At 37.4% G+C, this 18,389-nt stretch overlaps 3 protein-coding genes across 3 annotated transcripts in view; all 3 read left to right on the top strand.

Moving 5' to 3' along the window:
- Nucleotides 1–5,057: 5,057 nt before the first annotated feature.
- Nucleotides 5,058–5,987, top strand: LOC102483064 (olfactory receptor 7A10). Its single transcript, XM_006164609.2, has one exon. It carries the CDS (start codon nucleotides 5,058–5,060, stop codon nucleotides 5,985–5,987), a length of 930 nt encoding a protein of 309 aa, XP_006164671.2.
- Nucleotides 5,988–10,887: 4,900 nt separating this feature from the next.
- LOC102484725 (olfactory receptor 7A17) lies at nucleotides 10,888–11,847 on the top strand. The gene has a single exon (XM_006164611.2). It carries the CDS (start codon nucleotides 10,888–10,890, stop codon nucleotides 11,845–11,847), a length of 960 nt encoding a protein of 319 aa, XP_006164673.2.
- Nucleotides 11,848–17,971: 6,124 nt separating this feature from the next.
- LOC114005344 (olfactory receptor 1571-like) overlaps nucleotides 17,972–18,389 on the top strand; it is a 3,332-nt gene continuing 2,914 nt past the window's right edge. Inside the window, exon 1 of the mRNA XM_027766741.1 lies at nucleotides 17,972–18,193. Within this exon, the coding sequence (XP_027622542.1) occupies nucleotides 17,972–18,193 (222 nt within the window). The remainder of the gene's footprint in view (nucleotides 18,194–18,389) is intronic.

Here is an 18,389-nt window from a genome sequence, read left to right as displayed (position 1 = left end):
CTGAGAACATGTATGTTGATGTGCTTGATTGAGCCAATGCACAGTGTATTTTGGATGGAAAATTCATTTTTGTGTTGTGATGGTGTATAGTGAATTAATGTCGAAAATGAATAAATTTTTTAAAAAAAGTAAAAAATAAATAAATAAAATAAAAAATTGATGATCAAGTCCAGACTCTGTCATGCAGCCATAGCATACCAGAATACAGAACTGGAAGCCACATGAGGACTCTGGTTCAAGTCCCGATTCCAGTCACCTTATAATCTCACTGGATGGGTGTGTGGCCAGGATCCAGAGGACTGGAGGAAGGGCGTCTCAGCCTCCCACGCCCTGCAGAGGGTGCTTCTGTCTCTCTATGACTGTTTTTATGTCTGTTTCTCTGTCTGTCTCCCGTTTGTTCTCTCTAGCTCTCTATCCTCATGTGTACCAATACATTGTTATGAATAAAAAAATTTGTATCAGTTACCTGAGTCAAAATGTTTTGTATATGGAGAGGCAAATCTAAACAAATAGTGGAATAAATATGGTCTTAGAGTCAGAGATAGCCTTAAATATAACAAAGAGAACATTTTGATCACACACTGTATTAACTATGCACTGTGCTTCTTATTCATCCTATTCACCTAATTGTTGAAGGATTGAAAATTGGTGTCCTTGTCGAAGAGTGTTTATTCATTGGGGTGAAGGATTGAGTGGTGTGTTTTATGCTGTTTCATGAAATATCTTTCTGTTTCTCTTTGAATACTTCAGTGCTGGCTGTAATTACAACTTCTTGGAGTGCTTTAAATGAATGACTTCCCCCTCTTTAAAACTTTGTCATAACTGCTGAAGGGACAGTGAATTAATGAATGTGAGTATCATCCAATATATGTTTTGCGTGTTCAAGAATCTCTTTGAAATTCATGAATAAAGAGTCTGAATACCTGTCCAAGTGGTTTGATTCAGGGTCAACAGTTTCCTGTAAAAACATTCATGTCCTTCAGATTTATCCTAGCTGTCTTCAGGAAACACTAATGCAATCATTTTATCTAATTTATGTTTATATTTATTTAATTTTTAGTTTTGTAATAGGAACATTGCACTTTCCCGAGAGAGACAGGAAGAGGGAAAGTGAGAAATCACCACCAAAGGAAGATAGCCACACTACATTCCCTTTTTCTCCAGTCTCCTTCAGGATTCTGGACACATGGACACACATGCAGTGTGAGTTTTTTCATAATTTAAAAATCATTATTATTATTATTTATAAATTCAATCACTATACATCATTTAGTTTGTAAAGAGATTTTACCCAACATGATATACGCCACATGGCATGTGAGTTGAGAATACTGTACATGACATCAACAACAGGCAACAAACCATATCTCTGTTCCACAAATGTCTTACTTCTCCATTTTCCCCCAAATTTTCCTTCCTGCACTCTTCCCCTCCTCCACTCTTCTTCCACATTGTCCTTAGTGTCCATACCAATTTTCAATGTTTTTATGTCCTCCAGTCTTTCAGTCTTTACCATAGAGTGCAGACAGTCGGTATATGGTAAGTGGAGACATACAATGTTCCTGTTTCATATCCTAACTTGCTTCACTCAGCAATAAATCCTCCATGTTTGTCCACTTCCTATCAAATACCAGGACCTTTTTTTTAATGGCTGAGTAGTATTCCATGGAGTATACATGTCATACTTTTTCAATTCATTCTTCTGTTTGTGAACATTAGGGTTGGTTACATGCCTTAGCAATTGTGAATAATGCCACGATAAATATAGTTGTGCAAGTACTTTTCTGACAGTGCATTCCCCTGTCCTTTGGGTAGATACCCAGGAGTGGAATTGCTGAATCATATGGTAGTTCTATTTGAAGGTCTTTGAAGAACCTCCATGTCGTTCTCCATAGTGGCTGGAACAATTACATTCCCACCAACAATGTAGGAGAGTTTCCCTTTCACCACATCCTTGCCAGTGCTTATCATTTTTTAAAAATTTTTAAATTTTCACCATTCTGACAGGGGTTAGGTGGTATCTCATTGTGGTTTTGATCTGCACCTTCCTTATGATGAGAGATGTTGAGTGTTTTTTCATATGCTTTTTGGCTATTCGATGTCTTCCTTAGAGGGTCATTTATCCTACTCATTTTCCCATCTTTTAATTGGGTTAATCATTTTTTTTTTCGGGTAAATCACTTTAGTTGCCTGTGTATTCTGGTTTTCAGTCTCTTATCTGAGACATAGTTAACAAAAATTTTCTCCCATTCTGAGGGCTGTCGATTCAACTAATTACTGTGTCCTTTCCTGTACACAGACTTCTTAATCTGATGTAATCCCATCTGTCCATTTTTGGGGTTATTGCTTTGGGGTTCTTGTTTAAGAAGTCTTTGCCTACTGCAATGTCTCCCAGAGTTTCCTCAGTGTTTTCTGCCTGTGTTTTATAGTGTGATTTATCAAGCCACTGGGCCTCAGACTAGAACTATGCATTCATTCATGTGGGATCCACCACCTTAACTGCCATGCTATGTGCTGAACCATGACAATTAAATATTAACTCATGGTTTGTAAAAGGTGCTAATGGCCTTTAGAGGGAGAAGAGTTCACAGAGAATATGTAATAAAAATAAATTCATCACACTTTCAACTTGGTCTCTTGAGAACAGCAAATCAACAAGAAAATTTTCCTTTCTTCCCATACAAGTGTCCACAAGGGAAATCAGCTGTAAGAGGTTGTAGTTATAAAGAGGAAATGGACCTAATGAGCAGATATTGGGAGCTGTAAATATTTTATGTGCCACTGTCCCTCAAGGATTACAGCCTGGGACTGGACAAGACATGGTTCATTTTTCTGGAATCTCCTGATGGGCTAGGGTTCCATGCTTACTTCTTTCATGGTGTCTTGTCTGAGGACAGAGCTGTAGTCTCCATTATCAACCACTGGAGAGAAATTCACAATTCTACAAGATGATTGTCCACTCTAAGCCCACACAGGTGAGTTAGAGAGTCCAGTAGATACTGTAGGAGTGGATCAGAGAGAATGAATAACAAGGACATCTACCTGAGGTCACCTGAGAGCCAAACCAGCCTAGCAAGAGCTGAGAGATACTGTGTTTGGTTTCTTGTCTGACAAAGTTATTCATCATTAATTTATTTAATATGTTAATAACCCATGTGTCTGTCAAACTTGGCAAAGCAACCTTCATTGTGGTGTATTTAGTGATGGGACTAGACATCTGATGGGATGAAAGTGAAGAAGAAATGAGAGAATTGAGATGATTTTAGTCAAATTAGAACATGTGCCCAGAAATGTACAGTTCATGAAATAGTAAAAGTAGAATCAGAGTTGTGATGAGATGTGCATTACTTGAGGATTGGTTTTGGAATTTTTGAAATGAGCACTTTTGTGCATATTTCTGTGTTTTTTGAAGGATCCAAATGAATTGGTTGTTTGCAATTCATACCTTGCTACTGTAGTTCATGACACATACATTTCATGTTTCTTCTTTCAAACTGAGCATTCACATAAAAAAGTTTATTCAAAGGTTATAATGAGAATATTTAAGAGTTTTTATTTACAACTACTTTCTTACTAATGATATTCAATACATTTTTGAGTCTCTTAGATTTTTTCTTTATTGCAAATTATGCAAGTGCTTTGTTTTTATGTTCTGGGATCTGAGTATATTCTATTCTTTTGTGTTTTTTCTTCTCATAATGAATTGAAGTATTAAAGTAAAATACTCAAGATAACATTGAATTATTGTATGTATTGATGGATATAAATACATATTGGGTGAAAGTAAGAAGTTAATAAATTTTGTGTTATGAAATCTAGCAGGCCATCATATTGTGTACATACTCATACGCCCCAAATTTTTATTTACTTAGATAAATTCTTCTACTTCAGTAGTATACAAAAATACTTTTTTTTTGCCATGGGCACATGTGGTCACCTGAGAGAGAAAGAGAGAGAGAGAGGGAAAGTGAGAAATCACTCCTCGAGAGATTGTCCACCATTTTTCTCTTGATAGTTTGGGCATGCTTGCATACATGTCCACTGTGATTTTCAAGCTGCTGGGTTTGGGACTTGAACTACAGTCAGCCAAGTTGGAGTGCAGCACCTTAACCACTAGGACACCTGATGACTCCTCAAATTATGATCTTATAGTACAGTTGTCTAAATACTTATCACCTGATAACAATAAGGAAATCAAAATAGGTCCATTCAAATAGATAAAAATTTATTTATTTTGGCCTATGGAATACTTTGAAAATAAATTACTGAATGATTCCATTTAACTAAGGTATCTGAAGTAGTCAGCCATAGAAGCAGACTATAGAACAGTGGTTGCAAGAGATTGGTGAAAAGAGGAAGCAGAGTTATTTTCCTTTTTTTTTTTTTTTAAAAAAAGATTTATTTTAATAATGGTTAACATTATTCATCTTAACCAGGTAGAAACAGGGAGAGAGAGAGAGAGAGAGAGAAGGCCCCAAAGTTGTTTTTCAATAGACATAAAGGTACAGTTATTGGACTAGCTGATGGCGTATTGTTTATGCTGGCTGGATTTCACATAATCAACTGCCAGTTTATGTCCCAGACCTGGCAGCTTGAAAAGAATGCCAGGTATGTGTACATGCACTCTCAAAATCCTGAGAGAAGAGGACTATGGGATGACCATTCCTTATGGGGGGTGATTTCTCACTTTCCCCCCCCTCTCTCTTTCTCTCTCTGTCTCTATGTCTAGTGAGTGCATGTGCCCAATTGCAAAACAAAAATAAAAACAAATAAAACCCTATTGTAACATCACATTTTACTCCATAAGTACGTACTATTTTATATTTGTTAATAAATAAATAAGTTAAAAATCCTGTAAATACCTGATCTATGGGAACAAAGAAATGAGATAAGAAGTCCTAAGCAGAGATAACACTATGAAAAGCTTAAGATTAGATCCATATAAAAATATAAAAAATAACTCTGTGACTGCAAAATATTAATAATAACATTTCAACGGTGCAATACTTGTTCATGTGAAATTAGCCATTGTATTTTCCTCTTTTCAGGGAGTTACTATGGAACCAAAAAATGATACAGAAATTTCAGAATTTCTTCTTCTGGGACTTTCAGAGGAACCAGAATTGCAGCCCCTCATATTTGGGCTTTTCCTCTTGATGTACCTGATCACTGTGTGTGGAAACCTGCTCATCATCCTGGCCACCATCTCAGACTCCCACCTGCACACCCCCATGTACTTCTTCCTCTCCAACCTGTCCTTTGCTGACATCTGTTTTACCACTACCACCGTCCCAAAGATGCTGGTGAACATCCAGACACAGAGCAAGGTCATCACCTATGCAGGTTGCATCACCCAAATGAACTTTTTTAACGTTTTTGTAGTGTTGGATGACTGTCTCCTGACTGTGATGGCCTATGACCGGTATGTGGCCATCTGTCACCCCCTGCATTACACGGTCATCATGAATCCCTGGCTCTGTGGAATGCTGGTTCTGGCATCTTGGATTATAGGTGTCCCGTATTCCTTGTTACAAACCTTAATGGCATTGCGGCTGTCTTTCTGTACACATGTGGAAATACCCCACTTTTTCTGTGAACTTTATCAGATGATCCACCTTGCCTGCTCTGACACCTTTCTTAATGCTATGGTGACCTATTTTGCAACTGTGCTGCTGGGCATCGGCCCCCTCACTGGGATCCTTTACTCGTACTCTAAGATAATTTCCTCCATTTGTGCAATCTCATCAGCTCAGGGAAAGTACAAAGCATTTTCCACCTGTGCCTCTCACCTTTCTGTTGTCTCCTTGTTCTATTTTACAGTTGTAGGAGTGTATCTTAGTGCTGGTGCTGCCCACAGCTCACACTCAAGTGCAGCAGTCTCGGTGATGTACACTGTGGTCACACCCATGCTGAACCCCTTTATCTACAGTCTGAGGAATAAAGACATAAAGAGGGCCCTGAAAATATTCTTCCAATGGAAATTGTGAATAAATTGTTGACCTGGGGCTGAAACAATGACCTTAATTGCAGAGATTAGAGCCTTGCAGACAACAATTGTTATTCTCTGTTCAAATACAGACATGTCTATATAATTTAAGTGACACTGTATTTATCTTTCTACAAGCTTTCATATCCCACCATTTTTCTTTAATATCTTTCTACTTTCCAATGTTGTTTCTAGTCTTGTGTCAGAAATACTGTAAGAGTATCATTTCCTCACAAAATGATGTGCAACTCTTAAATTTTTTTTTCTTTTTCTTAAAGAATTTTTTTTATTTAATTTTATGATTATTGTTATTATTTGATTTGACCAGAGAGATAGAGTGAGAGAGAAATGGAAAGTAAGAAAGCATGCTGCCAGTTCTGGGACTCAAACTATAATTGGCCATGTGGGTATCCAGTGCCTCAACCACCATGCCACCTGTTGTCCCCCTTCATGCTACTCTTAAAAATAATGTATTCTCAAATGGTCTATATGATTCTGAGCAATTTTTGTATAATGTTGCTAAAATAAGTTTTTTTGATTTTTTTTCTGCCTATAGACTAGAAGAACAGCAACAAGAAAAAAACAATAGAAAACTACAACAAAAACCACATTATAGTTGGCCACGAATGTCACTAATGGAATTTAGAGTACAGACAAACATGAAAATGCAGATTTTCATGTATGTGTATGTCTTTGCTTCCATTATATCTGTTTGAAATGTAGACTTTAATATATTAGTGTATTTGATTATCTGTGATTATCTCATTAGAATCTCATTCTGTTACTCAACTCAGAGTTCACATGCCTACTGTAATCACTGTCAAAAATTGATGATCAGGCCCAGACTCTGTGATGCAGACCTAGCATATCAGAGTGCATAACTGGAAGCCACATGAGGACTCTGGTTCAAGTCCTGAGTCCAGTCAACCTGAAATCTCAATGGATGGGTGTGTGGCCAGGACTGGAGGGCTGGAGGACAGGAGGAAGAGGGTCTCTGCTTGCCAATGCCTTGTAGAGGATGCCTCTCTCTCTGTTTGTCTGTCCCCTTCTCACTCTCTCTCTCTCCTTTTGTGAACCAACACATTTTATTATGAAGTAAAAAAAAAAAATTATCAGTTACCCGAGTCAAAAAGTTTTGTATATAGAAAGGCAAATCTAAACAAATAGTTGAACAAATTTGGCCTTAGAGTCAGAGAGAGATTTAAATAGGATGAAATGAACATCTCAATTATACATTGTATTAACTCTGCACCATGTTTTTGTTCATCCTGTTCTACTTGTTGAAGGATTCAAAATTGGTGTCCATGTGGAAAGGTGTTTATTCATTGGGGTGAAGGACTGATGGTGTGTTTTATACTGCTTCATTAAATATCTTTGTGTTTCTCATTGAACACTTCAGTGGTGCCTGTAATTACTACTTCTTGTTTTCCTTAAAATAATGACTCCCTCCTCTTTAAAATTTTTTCATACCTGCTGACGGGACAGCGAATGAACAAATATCAGTATAATCCAATAAATTCTTTTGTGTCCTCAAGAATCTGTTCTGAATTCATGAACAGAGAGTCTGAATACCAGCCCCAGTCAGTTGATGCAAGGTCACAACTTTCCTGTAAAAACATTCATATTCTTCAGATTTCTCCTAGTTAACTTAATGGAAAACCCATGCAGTCACTTTTTCTAATTTTGTTCATTCATTCATACATTTATTTATTTATTTATTTATTTATTTATTCGTTCATTCATTCATTCATTCATTTATTAGTTTTGCCATAGAGTATGTGTGTGTGCTTGCCAGAGAGAGAAAGAGAGAAAGAGGAAAAGTGAGAAATCAATAGCCAGAGATGACAGCTACAATATGTCCCTTCTTCTCTAGTCTCCTCTCAGGATTTTGAAAACACACACACACACACACACACACATACACACAGACACACACACTCAGTGTGATTTATGAAGCCACTGGATCTGGGACCAGAACCATGCATTCAGCCACGTGGGATCCAGCACCTTAACTGACAAACCACCTGCTGACCCATGACAATTAAATTTTAATTCATGGTTGGGACCAGCAGTTAGTGTAATGGCTATGTTGCTGGACTCCCACGTAGTCGACCGCGGTACAAGTCCCGGACCCGGTGGCTTAAACTCATGCTGGGCACATGTGCGTGTGTGCCCAAGATCCCAAGAGGAGAATGGAGGAGAAGGGATTGTGGCATGGCCATCCCCCCTGGGGGGTGATTTCCTGCTTTCTGTCTCTCTGTCTCTGTCTGTCTGCACCCTATAGCAAAAATCGCTTCCCCCAATTTTTTTTTTAATTCATGGTTTGTGAGAGGTGCTAATGACCATTGGAGTCCAGAGAGTTCACAGAGAACGTGTAATAAAGATAAATTCATCACACTTTCAACTTGGTCTCTTGAGAACAGCAAATCAACAGGAAATTTTGCCTTTCTTTCCAGACCAGTGTCCACAAGGGAAATCAGTTACCAAGTGGTTGTAGTTATAAGGAGAAAATGTACCTAATGAGCAGCTATAGGGAGCTGTCAATATTTTATATGTCCATGTCCCTCAAGAACTACATCCTTGGGCTGGACAAGACATGGTTGAATTTTCTGGACTTTCCAGACTGGTTAGGGTTCTATGCTTAATTCTTTCATTGTGTTTTATCTGGGGAGAAAGCTGCAGTCTCCATCACCAATCAACTGGATAGATAGTCACCCTTCCATCAGGGGACTGTGCTCTCTGACACCCCATACAGATGAGTCTGAGAGTCTGGTAGGTACTGCAGAAACGAGTCAGAGACAATGCATGTCAAGAACATCTATTTGAGGTCTCCTGAGAGCCAGACCAACCTAGCAAGAGCTTAGATATTGATGTGTTTGGTTACTTGTCTGACAAAGTGATTCATCATTAATTTATTTAATATGTTAACAAGCCATGTGTCTGTCAGACCTAGCAATGCAGGTAATATTGTGGACAATTCAGGGATGGGAATAGACATCTAGTTGGATGAAGGTGAAGAGGGAATTGGAGGAAAAAATGTCATTACAGTCAAATTAGAACATGTGTCCAGAATTTTTCAGTTCACGAAGTAGTATACGTAGAATCAGAGTTGTGATGAGATGTGCAATAACTTTGGGGTTGATTAAGGAATTTTTGAAATGAATATATTTGTGCATATTTCTGTATTTGTTGAAGGATCTAAATGAATGGGATGTTGCAATTCATACCTTGCAACTGTAGTTCATGAGACATACATTCCACAGTTTCTTCTTTTATATTCAGCATTCGCATAAAAATTTATTCAAAGGTCAACATGAGAATATTAAAGAGTTTTTACTTAAAACTATTTTCTTGCTGATGAAAATGAATAGGTTTGTAAGTCTCTTAGCTTTTTACTATATTGCAAATCATACAAGTTTTTTTTTATATTCTGGGGTCTGAGAATATTCTAATTTTTTTCTTCTACTAATAAATTAAAGTTTTAAAATAATATTTTCAGAATAACAATGAATTATTTTATGTATTGATACATATCAATATATATTGGCTGAATATGAAAAGTTAATAGATTTTGTGTTATCAAATCTTGTAAGCCATTCCATTGTGTACATACCCATTCTCCCCAAATTTATAATAACTTACAGAAATTCTTCTACATCAGAAGTAAAAATACTTTATTTTACCCCCCCCGGTAGGGCACACGTGGTCACCTGAGAGAGCGAGAGAGAGAGAGAGAGACAAAGAGGGGAAAGTGAGAAATCACCCCCTAGGGTGTTTTCCATGCTAAAATCTCTTCTCCATTTTCCTCTTGAGATTTTGGGCATGCATGTACACATGTCCAGTGTGATTTTCAATCCGCTGGGTTCAGGATTTGAACCACAGTCTGCCAAGTTGGAGTGCAGCAACTTAACCATTATTTCACTTGCTGGGCTGCCAAATTATGATCTTATAATGCAATTGACTGAATACTAATCAAAAGATAAAAATGAGGAGGTCAAAGTAGATCAAAATACAATTATTTTGACCCATGGAATACTTTTGAATTAAAATACTGAGTGATTCCTCCTTACCTAGGTATCTGAAGTAGTCAAAGTCACAGAAGCAAACTATGGAAAAATGCTTGCCAGGGGATTGGCAAATGGAAGAAACATAGTTGTTTTATTTTCTTATTTAAAAAAATATTTATTGAATTTTATTAGTTATTATTATTATTCAACAAGACCAGATAGAAACAGAGAGAGAAAGAGAGAGAGGAGAGTGAGAAAGCAAGCCACCAGCTCCAAGACTTGAACCATAATCCTCCATGTGGGAGTCTAGCACCTTAACCACCTTGTCTCCTGCTGCCTTGAGTGTTGCTTTTCAAGGGATATAGAGATACAGCTATTGGGTCAGCTGAGGTGGCAGGATTACACATGGTCAACTGCCAGTTAAAGTCCCAGACTCGAATTTTGAAAAAGATGTCAGGTATGTGTACATGCACTCCCAACATTCTGAGAGAAGAGAGTATTGTGTGATGGCCATTCCCGGAGTAGGGTGATTTGTCACTTTTCCTCTTTCTGTTTCTCTGTCTGATGAGTGCATGTGCCCAAGAGCAAAGTAAAACAAAAAACAAATAAAATCCCATTGTAACATCACATTTTACTCCAAAAATATGTACTATTATTTTTTGTTAATAAATTATTTAAAAATTCTGTAGAATACATCATCTGTGGAATAAGGTGTGAGATAAGAAGTCCTAAGCAGAGATGGCACTATGAAAACCTAAAGCAGAATAGATCCATACAAAAATATAATAGAGAACAGTGTGAATGCAAAATATTAACTATGGCATTTCAACTATGAGAGTAATACCTGTTCACATGAAATTAGCCATCATATTTTTCTGTTTTCAGGGAGTTACCATGGAACCAGGAAATGATACACAAATTTCAGAATTCCTTCTTCTGGGATTTTCAGAGAAATCAGAATTGCAGCCCCTCATATTTTGGCTTTTCCTCTCCATGTACCTGATCACTGTGTGTGGAAACCTGCTCATCATCCTGGCCACCATCTCAGACTCACACCTGCACACCCCCATGTACTTCTTCCTCTCCAACCTGTCCTTTACTGACATCTGTTTCACCTCCACCACCGTCCCAAAGATGCTGGTGAACATCCAGACACAGAGCAAGGTCATCACCTATGCAGGCTGCATCACCCAGGTGTTCTTTTACATAGTCTTTGTAGCATTGGATGACTTCCTACTGACCGTGATGGCCTATGACCGGTATGTGGCCATCTGTCACCCCCTGCACTACACGGTCATCATGAATCCCTGGCTGTGTAGAATGCTAGTCCTAGCATCCTGGATCATCAGTGTCCTGTATTCTTTGTTACAAAGCTTAATGGTATTGAGGCTGTCCTTCTGTAAGCATGTGGAAATCCCCCACTTTTTCTGTGAACTTAATCAGGTGGTCCACCTTGCCTGCTCTGACCCCTTTCTTAATGACATGGTGACCGATTTTGCATCTGTGCTGCTGGGTGGAGGGCCCCTTGTTGGGATCATTTACTCTTACTATAGGATCATTTCTTCTATATGTGCAATCTCTTCAGCTCAGGGGAAGTACAAAGCATTTTCCACCTGTGCTTCTCACCTGTCAGTTGTCTCCTTATTTTATTCTACAACTGTGGGTGTGTACCTTAGTGCTGGTTCCATCCACAGCTCACACTCAAGTGCAACTGTCTCAGTCATGTATACTGTGGTCACTCCCATGCTGAACCCTTTCATCTACAGTCTTAGGAATAAAGACCTAAAGAGGGCTCTAAAAATAATTTTCAGAAAAGGAATTGTGAAAGGGTCAATTGGCCTGGAGCTGCAGTAGTACCCATGGTTGCAGAGATTAAACCCTTAGAGGTAAAAAATTGTGATTCTCTGTTGAGATTGTGAAAGTAGAGCTGGTTCTACTTGTCTATACAATTGAAATAATATCGTATCCAGCTTTTCACACTCTTCCATATCCTGTAAATACTTTCTTTGCCATTATTCTACTTCCCAAAGTTATTCCCCACTTCATATCAGCAATACTTTAAAGTTTTTGCTATCTCATATGATAACTCATGCAACTCTTAAGAATAATTTATTCTCAAATTGTGTACATTATTCTGAGCAATTCTAAGCCATGCTGTAATTCATTCTCCTCCATCCACCTTTTGAGATTTTGGGTATGCATGTACATTCTCCCAGTGCAATTCTCAAGGTACTGATTCTGATGCTCAGACTACAACTAGCCATGAGGATACCCAGCATCTCAGCCATGTCATCACTTGCTGACCTACCATATAGCTATTTTCAAATTGTTTTATTTATTTATTTATTTTCATTTATTTTTTCAAATATTTTCTACCTGTGATTGAGTGAATCTGTGGAGATGGACCTCCAGTTCAGGGGCAAGGGGAGCAATTATTATGATCATAGTTTGGGAACTTTCTCCAGCAATATATTTTCTAGAGCTTCTGTTTCATTGCAACTTCATCATCTAATTTAAATAACTTGCTTTATGAAACTTTCTGCTCTATCTGATATCTGGTCAGTGTTATTTTTTGCATGGTATTGTATTTTATGTATTAATTCCAGATTTGGAAAAAAATGGAACTGAAAAGAAGAAGGAGAGAGAGAAGAGAGAGACAGAGAGAGTGAGAAGTCCTCCCAGGAGGGATGGCACACTGCACTTTCTTATCCCCTAATCTCTTCTTGGGATTTGGGCACTCATGCACACATGCCTAGAATGATTTTCAAGCCACTGGCTCTAGGACTTGAACTATGCAATCAGCTATGTGGGATCCAGTGCTTTAACCTTCACACCACCTGCTGGCCTGGGCTTTACTCTCCTTATTAAGGTTGAGTTCTCTTATTTAACCCAGTGTTTACAGCACCCACCATAGTTAAGAGCAAAATTTGATGATTAAACTCATGCCTCAAAGTGGAATGCATGTGAAAATAAAATTGAGATAATTTGCCTTAGAGTCAGAGGTGACCTTAAATGTAATAAAAAAACTTGTAATTAATTATACACTCTATTCTTATAGAAAAATGATTCTTAAAAAAAAAAAGAAATGATTCTTTTTCAGAGCTACTCACTAAGGAAGGACAGATTAATGCTTGTGTGTGAGGGGGTTCTATTTCTTGGTGTATAGTATTGTTTGTTGGGATTTAATATTTCACTATTGGTACATCTTTCTGTTTCTGTTTGAGCACTGCCAGTACTTACTGCCCATATAAATCCTTTCATTGTTTTAAATGTAATAACTCCCTCTTTCATTTTGTTGTAGTCACCAGAGGAGGAGTGAATGAGCAGTATAGATATCATCTGTTATCAACTTCCATGGTCCCGAGAAATACCTCAAGACATCATGATCAATGGGCAACCCATAAGAGAGATTGAGTTCCTATCTGTGTGGTCATAGTCACAAGTTTTTGTGGATGAATAAGCATGTCATTCCACTTCTATTTGCCTGAAAGGGAACTACAATATTCTCTCCCATTTTTTTTAAGTACAATATTTTTTAAGTAGAATATTCTCCACCGCTTTTTTATTTTTGAGGGATAACATATGGCACAGTGGTTAAGGTACTAGATTTCCCCTCAGACAACAGCAGTTCAAATTCTGGACCTATCCGCTTGAAACTCATGCCAAGTACATGTGTGTGTGTGTACAAAATCCCAGGAGGAGAATGGAGGAGAAGAGATTGTGGCAAGTTCATCCTCCCTGGTGGGTGAATTCTCACTCTCTATGTCTTAGTCTCCCTCAGTGAGTGTATATGCCCTTTTGTAAAACTTTAAATAAAGACCAAAAGAGAAAAAAAGAAAAATACTGCATTACAGGAATATGCAATAATTTAACATGCAATTCTAATAGTTAGAAAGGATAACATTCATAATACAAAGTAATGAGAAATGTTAGAGATTTAGAGATGATGGATGTGTTTTATTTCCTGAGAACCACCTTTACATTTATGAAATAGACAAGATCACCCTGTACCAGCTAATGAAAACTCACCTCCATATATATAAACACACAGAGAGTCCTTTATAATCTCATTTTTTATATTAAAAGAATACTCAATAGAAAGTTGGAGAGGATAGAAATATAAAGAATGAACATTTTGCACAAGCAAGAAATATAATCAGGTAGAAATTTAGAGACACAAAAGAAGGTAGAATGGGTGATCTTCATTTTCACAGTAAATTACTTTTCTGTCTTAATGATGATCAAGGGCCTCAAAATCAGAACCATATCAACCTTTGTAAATGGGAAATATTACTCCTAGCTCATGGAGCTAAATGTTTCCAAATTGACTTTTAATTATTTTTTCTGATACTTTCTCCTGCCCTTATCAGAAGAAATTAAGTGAACAAATTGAAAAGCATAAAAGTTCACATGAATAAAACTTTAAAATAGTATTTTTTTTATTTTTGTTAATTATTATCATTATCATTCCTAAATTTGCCATAGGAAACGTGCACTCACCAAAGAGAAAGATAGAGAGGGAAAGTGAGCATGCAAGTCACCAGGTCCAGGATTTGAACCATTGTCAGCCATGTGGGAGTCCAGTGCCTTAACCACCACATCCCCTGTCAGTCTCAATTACAAAGTTTCTAATCATTTTGGCAAAAGTGTCATGAAGCCAAACCATGTAGTGTTCATGGTGACATACGTGGTTTTAATATACTAGATCATATCCAAATAATTTTCTAGTAAAGGGAAGAAGAAATTAGAATACTAGGTATAAAGGAATATGCATTTCATAGGGACATTTTCTTTAAAATAATTTAGAGTGGTGTGTTTTTGAGCACCTTTCTCTCTGCATTATTAATTATCAATGCACGTTAATCTATAACTGTTTCCAAGTTAAAATATCAATTAAAATAAATGAATGAAAAAAAAACAAACAAAAAACTAAAAGAATATTTCACAGAGACAAGAATGGAAAGTTAGTATCTTGTATTGCTTGACATGCAATGTATTTATGCTTTGAGAACTCACATCACATGCTGTAAAAATGTACAATGATTAAACATAAATAATATAAAAAATAAAAAACTTATGAAAAGTAAACTACATGACCTGTCTTTTCATTCACAGTTGAAGTCTTGCCATCTTTTGTTTTTCTCTTGTACTTACCTTTTCTTCTTTTGTCCCATGCCTACAATCTGAGACCTGGGGATACAGTTTAATGAAGTTTCAATCAAAGCTCCATCCTTACTCAATTCATGATTAAACAATCCTGAATCCCATTTCTGTAATGAATTTCTGTAATGAATTTTCTAATAGTGTGTCTCAGAATGGTATTGTGTAAAAATTAAATGAAACAAGCCATATAAGCTTCTAACTTCAGTCCAAAGCACAATAAAGAGGTCTAAATAAATATCTTGTAATCACCCAATGTTACATAAGTGAGAGACTAAATGACAATTTTAATATTAAAAAAATATTTTAAAGATCTTTGTGATAGAATGTGTTCACTTTCATGAGAGAAACAGAGAAAAACAGAGAGAGAAAAAGTGAGAAATCAACCCCCCACTGTGGCCATGGTGCAATACCATCTCCTTTATTGTTTTCTTGGGATTTAGGACACACATGCACACATGCCTGGCATGATTTTCAAGCTGCTGGGTTCAGGATTCAAACCACAGTTGTCCACAACTCAAACACATGCCATCTTATAGCCCCTAAATGACAATTTTTAATATATATTATGAACATAAGACTCCCAAATTCTTTTTCAGAAACATTATGAAACCAAAGATTGTCATAAATACGTACGATTTTTTAGCATGTGAAGACAGTTCTCTCCTATATTGAAGAGGCAATATGATCAATTTCTGGAGATATCAACAGCTGTGTCTCCACCACAGTCTATGTTTTGGAAATTCAAGAGTCTCATAAGGACAAATTCCTCAGTTAGATTTGGAAATATTTTATTTTATTATTTGTTATTTACATTCAATCATTGTACATTCCTATAGCATACAATATTTTTCAAGACATACACATGCAGTATGTGACAATAATTTTTTTCCCTAGCTTTTGCTGTAGGGCACATACATTCACCAAGAGAGATGGAGAAAGAAAGGGAGAAGGAAAATGAGAAATCCCTTCCCAGGGGCATGCCCATGCTGCATTCCCTTCTCCTCAAGTCTCCTCTCAGGATTTTGTTTTGTTTTCATTTTTTATTATTAATTAATTTATTTTTTATATACATTCAATCACATTGTTCAGCTTGCAATGTGAGCATTTCAATATGTGGACATTTCTCCCCAGTCCCATTGATCAAAATATCTTCAACCAATAACACCACACCTCCCCATCCTATCAATGCTCTACCTTCTGTACCCCTTCTCCAAATGTCCTTCATTAGACCCCACTCCTCCACACACACATCATCCAACATTCACACCCATCTCTTGTGTTTGTACAACTGTTAGTCAATCAGTTTCAGTCAGTGCAGACATTCAGTATATGTTAAGTGGGAACATACAATGTTTCATACAATTGAAGGCACCAACACTACATAAGTGAAAGGCTAAATGGCAATTTTAAAGATTTAAAAATTATTTTTAAGATTTTTGTCATTGAAGGCACCCAGTTGCAGGAGAGAAACAGAGAAAAACAGAGGAGAGGGCAAGTGAGAAATCACCCCCACAAAGGATGGCCGTGCTGCAATCTCTTCTCCATTAATGTCTCCTTGGGATTTAGAGCACACAGGCACATGTGCCTGGCATGAGTTTCAAGCTGCTGGTTTCAGGATTGGAATGGCCGTTTAACCATGTGTGAGTCCAGCACCTCAAACACCATGCCACCTGCTGGCCCCTAGATGACAATCGTTAAAGTATGTTATGAGCATAAAATTCCCAAGTACTTTGTCACAAGCATCATGAAGCCAAGGATTATAGAGCTATGCATGGTTTTGTAGTATGTGAACACAGTTCTCTCCCTTGCTGAAGAGGCAATACGATCAGTTTCTAGAGATATCAACAGCTGTGCATCCACCATAGTCTATGCTTTGGAAGTCCAAGGGACTTGTAAGGACACATTCCTCAGTTAGATTTGGAAGAATTTTATTTTGTGATTTGTTATTTACAGTCAATCATTGTACATTTCTATGATATTTTTCAAAACATACACATGTAGTATGAGACAAAAATTTTGTAATTTTTATTATTATTATTATTTCTTTTAGTTTTTGCTGTAGGGCACACACATTCACCAAGAGAGATTGAGAAAGAGAGAGAAGGAAAATAAGGAAAATGAGAAATCAACTCCCAAGGGCATGGCCATGCTGCATTCACTACTCCTCTAGTCTCCTCTCAGGATTTTGGACACATATGCACTTGTGACCAGCGTGGTGTTCAAGCCACTGGGTCCAAGACTTGAACCATGTATTCAGCCAGTTGGGATCCAGCACTTTAACCTCCATACACCCTGCTGACCCATGACAATTGAAGTTTAACTCACAGTTGGTGAAAGTTGCTAATGACCTTTGGAGGCAGGAGAGTTCCCAGAGAACATGTACTAAAGACTGGATTCATCACACTTTCATCTTGGTCTCTTGAGAGCAGCAAATCAGTAGGAAAATGCTCTTTTCTTTCCAGACCAATGTCCATGAGGGAAATCAGGTACTAAATGGTTGTAGTTATAAAGAGGAAATGAGCAGACTTAACTAACGAATAGGCATAGATAACTGTAAATATTTAATCTGTCATTGTCTCTCAAGGAATATAGTCTTGGGCTGGGTAAGACATGGTTGATTTTTCTGGAGTCTCCAGACTGGCTAGGGGACCATGTTTAATTCTCTCATTGTGTTTTGTCTGGGGACAGAAATGCAGTCTTTATCATCAACTGTCCAGGGAGGAATTCACCCTTCCATAAGAAGACTGTCCTCTCTGAGTACTCATTAAGATGAGTCTGAGAGCCCGGTAGGTATCACAGGAACAGTTCAGTGAGAATGGATGCCAAGGACATCGACCTGAGGTCACCTGAGAGCCGAACCAGCCGAGCAGGAGCTGAGATATTGATGTGTGTGATTACTTGTCTGATCAAATTATTTATCTTTAATTTATTTAATATGTTAACAAGTCATGTGTCAGTCAGTTTTAGCAATGCAAGTAATATTGTGGACAATTTAGTGATGGGAATAGACATCCAATTGGATGAAAGTGAAGAAGGAGTGGGGGAAATAACATGATTTCAGTCAAATTAGAACATGTGCACAGAAATTTGCAGTTAAAGACGTAGGAAAAGTAGAATCAGAGTTGTGATAAGATGTGCAATAGCTTTCAGGACTCTTTTTTTTTTTTTTCTTTTTTAAGAGGTTTTTGCTATAGGGCATGTGTGCTCGCCAGACAGACAGAGAGAGACAGAGA

The sequence above is a fragment of the Tupaia chinensis genome, unplaced genomic scaffold (genome assembly GCF_000334495.1).
Source record: "Tupaia chinensis unplaced genomic scaffold, TupChi_1.0 Scaffold143650_1, whole genome shotgun sequence".
NCBI lineage: Eukaryota > Metazoa > Chordata > Mammalia > Scandentia > Tupaiidae > Tupaia > Tupaia belangeri.
This window is presented reverse-complemented; position numbering and strand designations above follow the sequence as displayed.